The sequence below is a fragment of the Amblyomma maculatum genome, chromosome 4 (assembly GCF_055883805.1).
Source record: "Amblyomma maculatum isolate TAMU_Amacu chromosome 4, ASM5588380v1, whole genome shotgun sequence".
Lineage (NCBI taxonomy): Eukaryota > Metazoa > Arthropoda > Arachnida > Ixodida > Ixodidae > Amblyomma > Amblyomma maculatum.
Genome location: NC_139347.1, coordinates 165176094 through 165182541, shown reverse-complemented (window position 1 = coordinate 165182541; position 6448 = coordinate 165176094). Strand labels below are relative to the sequence as shown.

The window sequence follows — 6448 nt, the reverse complement described above, 5'->3', positions numbered from 1 at the left end:
AAAAGTAATCGGCAACAAACTTCATACTACAAAGTAGTAACGCACAAGTACTCTACATCATAGCAGCCTCTCCAGATACTACATGATACGAAACTGTACGCCCCATGGACAGCTTAATTTTTTTTCGTGCCGCCATATATATGCATATATTGTGCAGACACACTCGAATGTACAAGTACAACAGAGAGAACATATTAGTAAATGAGTTGGCGCAAGCAGGCTATCAGTCTCGTGCTACTAACATATTTCCGGCTCTTTGCAAGGGTGAATGCACTGCGGGGAATTGGGACGTCATCGGCGCAAGAAGGGTGCTCACAAACAAAGGTAGAGCTTAGATATTTAGCATGCCGAGAGGAATTACTGTTCGACAGTGTCACATGAGACAGCCTAGCATGGTCCAGAGCAGGGTTTTGTCAGTTCTGTCACACATGTACTAGGGCAGCAGCGCTGCAAAGGAATTCATGCACAGTTTCAGCTGCGATTGAACAATGAAGATGCAAGGGAGAATGCTGGAAGAAAAGCGGTTCATGAAAAATGCCTGAACAAATTACGCTGTGTAATTCCTGATAATAAAGAGAAGGGCTCAAGCATAATTTGCTGCTTTAAAACTACTTGCCAATGCTCAAGTATTCGGGGACTCGCGTTTCATGCCTGCTGTTGGCAGCAGGTCCGAGTGCGTTCAGTAATTTTGTTGTGAGTGAGCAGAACGAGTAATTTTTTCTGGGTTTTTCACTTGGGTAGGGGGGGGGGGAGGCAGTTACCGGAATGAAAGGCATGCCCTTGGAGGGGTGAGGCTGGACGAAGGCGATGCTCCAAAAAAAGCAAGGACGAACGAACACTTTAGGACAACAACAAAAACAAGGACCAAGGTACACAAGGCCTCTCAGCGGGACGTAGAGGGAAGGAGAGAGGGAGGGAGGGAGGGAGGGAGTGTGTAACCTTTCTTCCTTCATCTGCCCTACCTTGCTCAACTGTCAGCAGCGGTAAAGACAGGGCTTTAATTGTTAAAGACAGAATTTGGCATATGCCTAGTCTCGCATAAACATTTTACCCTAATGGGACGGTAAGGAAGATGGAGCCCGTCTTTTTAGCGCAAGCAGTCGCAATAACCACCGAGTTGTCAGCAAACAGTCCTGTTGTTATACGTGCATAAAGCCCTTAGAAAAAAAAACAAGAAAAAACTTATGAAGTCGCGCGTGCTTTTCATTTCACAAAAGGCTGAAAAAAACGATGGCAAAGCTGTCGCGTCAAGCCGCGGCGCAACACGTAGGCTCCCTAGAGCGCTCAGAGCGCACTATTCTGGTGCACACTCTATCGGCCCTGCTTATAGGCGTCCGCTCTTCGCACGTCGTCGTCGGTGAGGAACGGTGCGTTTTCAACACCGATGTAGTTGTTGACGTAGAAGAAGTCTGCCGCGCTGGCGCACGGCACGGCCTCCTCTGGGAAAGCGCACGTCAGCGACAGCTGGTCAAACACCGTCTGGTTGCCGCACAGGAAGCTGTACTGCTGCCACTCGGCCGAGCCGTCGGGCCGGGTCACCTGCGAGCATCGTCACGGCTATGCTTTATGGAGTCATGTGAATTTGATTTTTGTGTGTGTTCTTTTACCCCGGCATCGATACGGCGACATCAATTTATACACGCCCGGCGATTGACTGTTACAACACGTCAAATAGGCTAAAAAATAAAAAAATTATACATATGCTGTTATGCAACAATATTTTGTCAGTTTCTGATTTAGCATACACTATAGGACTGGACGTCTATTTCTGGATCGGGTACGCGGGCTTACCGTCATTTTGCTTTTGAATTCCTTGACTAATATTGCGCTACAAGAAAGGTGGAGAGCTTGTATTTCTAATAAACATGCGTCATTGGATGATTAAGAAAAAAATAGATAAGAAAGCATAGAATTCTCAAGACAAGGCTTCGCTTCCCTGGACTAGCTCAGCGAACAGAGTGCGTTATTTTCTATTCGCCGAATCAAGCTTTTATGAACGCCTTTTAAATATGAATATAAAATCCGAGCAAAAATATGTTTTTAACGTTGTTTTTTTTTCTGGACTCGCGCCAAGTAGTTAAAACTGGTTTAAAGACAGCGGCTGTACTTTTGAAAATAATTTCAAGACAGCTGTTGGATATTGTAGGAAACTTTTGTGAACATTCTGTAGGAAAGGTCCAGGCTAACCATGCACAGCAAAAGGTTTTATTCTGAACTTCGTCCTGCGCTCACAGCCAGTAATTAAAACGGCCCAAAAGGGCGCGCTTTTGAAATTTGTTGGCGAAACTTACAAGCCTTCCGAGTGAGGATCTGCGGATATATTGATTGTTATGGTGCAGCTATTCAATATAAAAAAAACTCAGAAGCTTCTGAGAGCTTGTTCTAAAATTCTTCATACGAGTGCACCTTTTCCTCGCAGTGGTTTATGGCAACAGTTCGGACCTGTTTTCTGAGGAAAATCGCAAAAAGTTCCAGCGTCTTGTCAACGCTATAGCATTCCGCTTCTAATGAATCGCCACAGTAAGGAAATAATAGCGGTGCCTTATTATTTCCTAGCTCTAAATATGCACAACGAGCACTGCCAAAAGACTCGGATCCTTGCAGCTCAGCGCCGCCTTCTCACCTGATGGCACACGTGGTACACCTGGCAGTTGTTCTGCACGTCGGCGTAGTAGCCCTCGCCCTGACACCGGAAGCTGGTAGACAAAGGCGCGTACAGCAACAGCTCCGAGCCGGCTGGGAGTTCGTACGCCTGCCGCTTAAAGCGCTTCGATGCAAAGGAAACAAGTCTCGGATGTACGTCGGCGTGGAGAATATTCCGATGCTGCACACAGTACTTAACCACCGCACAGAGGTTGCCTCCGATGAGTTTAGACAAGGAAAAAACATTCCGAGGGGAGGATGCAAAGGAGGCGCAATCCCCAAACCAAATATTTTTAACCAAACTTATGCCCCTTTATTGGCGAGCACAAAGCTTAAATGTTCTCGTTTCCCTTTGTCACCGCCCCATCGCTCTCTCGATGAATTGCCTATAAGTTTGTCCCTTGTGAAGCACACGTTTCGGTTCATCTGCACCGCGAGTACAACACTGTAGCACGGCAAATGTTTATAGGTTGTTTAATGATTCAAGAACTATTTACACTTGCAAACAGGCCAGTAGTTCCCAAGCGAAGACTAAGCAGGAGGATTATTTATTGGGTTGATCTCCGTGATGCATAATGATCATGAAACAGGATTTTAAAAACAATGGGGGGTGAGGAGGGAGGGCATTTCTTTTAGGAATTTTTTTTTGCTTTTAGCAATTGGCCAGCGAGACAGGTTCTATGTTCAACTCTGAAGATTCGAATAGCGGACGCCATGCGTACAGGAGTAAAATGCTCATCCGCATTTCGAATCAGTGTGAAATGCAGCCCTATGCACTGACAAGAGTAACCCGTGCAGAAAATTTATAGCACGCAAAAAGTGAGCTTACCTTTTTTGCAGGTGCGGCAGCCATGCTTATCGTGAGAATAGCTGCCAGAAGGGTTATCTGCCAGGAGACAGAGGCCATGATGTTGAAATGCAGGAAAGACGTTGGCCCCTAGAAAAGGACATAGTTTCAAAAGTGTCAGCTTATATAAAACGCGCATGGATTGAGTTTCGTCATGCAGTAAGCGGTATGCGTTCTCAATGTGTGAAAAATACAGTTCTTCGAATTCTACATCGAGGAAGCGGAGAGCTTAAATACAACTTAGATTATTTGAACGATGCTTTTTATGCAACCTAAAAATCGTACATCGAATCGAACAGCGTGACGAAACACGAGGACCGAAAGGGCACCTTGAGCCCGTATTTAGCGAATTCCGAATACTAAAAACTGTGCATTATGTTCTCACGCCAATCTCGTCATAAAAGAACAAAATTAGGAGGACGTTTAAGATTCGCTTTAAGAGCAGACACGATTGCTCCCTCAACACCGTCTTTTTATTTCGCGAATTTTCGGCATTGACAGACTGGCATGGAGTTTTGCAGAGTAACGTGCATGGATTGTATTTAAAGGACAGGAAGGCATATTGGCCTCAATTCTTCTTGGCCACCTACATTTAAAATCAACGGCATACAGATGGAGGCATACATGTCACCGATTATAATCGCTATCCTAAACTAGCCTCCAATTTGACTAGCAGGTTAATGTTAAGTGGGTAGCTAAATGGTATGACACCACCCTGAACGCTGTACAATGAGTAGTTGGGTCATACTTGGTTTGCAAATCAATGTCCGTAGTTTTTCCGACACATTTTTTCTCAATTCTGGGGTTACGGCGTCGGCAACTGCAATGGCGATGGTGGCGCCTTTTCGAGAGAACAAGCAATATACGGTTCGCGTAACATACTTCGCAGACACACTGAAACGGATGCGCGTGAAGTCGATTGACAATGAGTTCTTAATTTGTAATTTCTCAGATATTTTAGTGATATAGAACCCATTCATTGTTTTACAGTTTTGAGGCTCATATCGAGCTTGGAGCAGTGGCCGACAGTAGGCAACGAATTCCAGCCTGATATCGAAGTTTTTGCTTCGAAAAATGTTTTCTTTTACCGCATGCTCTCAAACATTCAAGTGAAAAGCAATTGCTGCTCTCCTGGATGACGATTATCTTTAAAAGTTATTATATTATTCATTTCGGTAGTGAAAAGCATTCGGTTGAGCCGTCTTCAGCAATGATTCCAAATTAAGTCAGAAGGTGTTTTGAGTTATGTTTGGCCGTTATATCCCGAAACAAATTCTTCTGCAAACAAGAAAGCTCAAAACAAACTTGTGTCTAGAATCAGGCACAACGCAATAACGAAACGGCTAATGACCCTAAAAGGCGGCTTCCAGGAAATGATGGTGAAGAATCTCATGACGTCCCGGTTAGCCTCCATCGACCTACTAGGGTAGCATCATTAGTTGTGATAGATGGAATGGGATTAAACGCGGTTATATCAGATCAACCGCTGTTTTATGAAAATCGCTCGACGTTCTTGGTTGGTACCTCCCTTAAATTACATCACCCGGTTTGGTCTACGCTTATATCACACTTTAGAATGTTATAACAAAATAGTTAGCAGGGTTCTAGACACCGAAGACACGCGATGTAAATCGAAGCACAAGTCATTTGATTCCATTCTCAAGTGTTCTGAAGATTTAAAGAAAATTGTCTCACTTTTCGCGAGTATTTTGACCACGAAATTTTACGTCATTTATAGAGAACATTTAAACGCAAAAGCCAAACACTCCCTAAAATAAGAAACATTTCGACGTCTAGGCTGTCGCATGGGGACCTTGTTCCCAATTTTTTCGCCTTCACTTTTATGTTTATTCCTAGGCTCGATACAAAAATGGTCTATGTGCGTTAATGGAAATGTTTATGGTCAACTAGGTCTCTCTATAGACGTTTATATTCAGGTATAAAGTGGCATTGGAATATATATAGGCAGCTTTAGAAAAATCTATACCTCTTTGGCTTCTGAACCATACAAAATCTCTTTAGCTAACTATAGATAATCATATGTTCGTGAAGATATAGGTTAATAGTTATGCAGTCATATTTAGCGGTCAGTAGAGATGGAAATAGCTTTAAAGCTATAGACTGCAAGCCATAGAATCAGTTTTAGCAAGCTATAGAAAATTGTATGTTCCTGAAGCTATAAATTCAGTCGTACAGTCATCTTTAGCTGTTTGTAGAAATTTGAGTGGTTCTAAAGCTACAGACTAAAAGCCATATAATCAGTTTTAGCAAGCTATGGAAAACTGTGTTCCTGAAGCTATGGAAAACTGTGTTCCTGAAGCTATCGACGATTATTCACACAGTTATCTTTAGCTGTCGATAGAGATTTGAATGTCTGTAACGCTACAAACTGAAAGCTATAGAATCAGTTTTAGCAAGCTGCGGAAAAGGTTATGCGCCTGAATTTATAGACTATTAGTCATTCAGTTATCTCTAGCTATCAATAGACATCTGATGCCTCTGAGCCACAGACTGTAGGCCGTATAAGCTGTTTTAGCTGGCTATGGAAACATGTATGCTCCAGAAGTTATAGACTGGTAGTAATAAAGTTATCTTTAGCTTTCTATAGAAATGCCGATGCCTCTAAAGCTACAGAATGAAGTCCATAGAAACAGTCTTAGCTAGCTGTAAAAGTTGACGTTCCTGACGTTATATACACCTGTAGTCATGTAGCTATCTTTAGCCGCCTATAAAGATGTAAATGTCTTTAAAGCTACAGACTGCAAGTCATATAAACTGTTGTAGCTAGCTATAGAATACTGTATATTCCAAAAGTAATAGCCCAACAGTCATACACTTTTCTTTAGCAACCTATATAAAGTTGGGATTGGATACATATGGAGGTAGATGTATCGTTGTTTTGAATCCCTCTTTCGACTTAGCCTCCAACTTGACTTATAGCTGTGTGCTATATGCCTC

General features: G+C 42.9%; 1 protein-coding gene across 1 annotated transcript; it reads right to left on the bottom strand.

Moving 5' to 3' along the window:
- Positions 1-1084: 1084 nt before the first annotated feature.
- LOC146193410 (uncharacterized) lies at positions 1085-3550 on the bottom strand. The gene is made up of 3 exons (XM_084600095.1): positions 3473-3550; positions 2624-2767; positions 1085-1539 (listed from the first exon to the last, which is right to left on the bottom strand). The coding sequence occupies exons 1-3, from the start codon at positions 3548-3550 to the stop codon at positions 1312-1314; spliced, it is 450 nt and encodes a 149-aa protein (XP_084456221.1). The 3' UTR covers positions 1085-1311.
- Between the last annotated feature and the right edge of the window lie 2898 nt (positions 3551-6448).

Coding starts and splice junctions, on each gene's coding strand:
- LOC146193410 (XM_084600095.1), bottom strand. CDS start 3,550: ATGGCCTCTGTCTCCTGGCAGATAACCCTTCTGGCAGCTATTCTCACG. Junction 2,768..3,472: donor CTGCCGCACCTGCAAAAAAG/GTAAGCTCACTT, acceptor TTTGCATCGAAG/CGCTTTAAGCGGCAGGCGTA. Junction 1,540..2,623: donor TGTACCACGTGTGCCATCAG/GTGAGAAGGCGG, acceptor CGATGCTCGCAG/GTGACCCGGCCCGACGGCTC.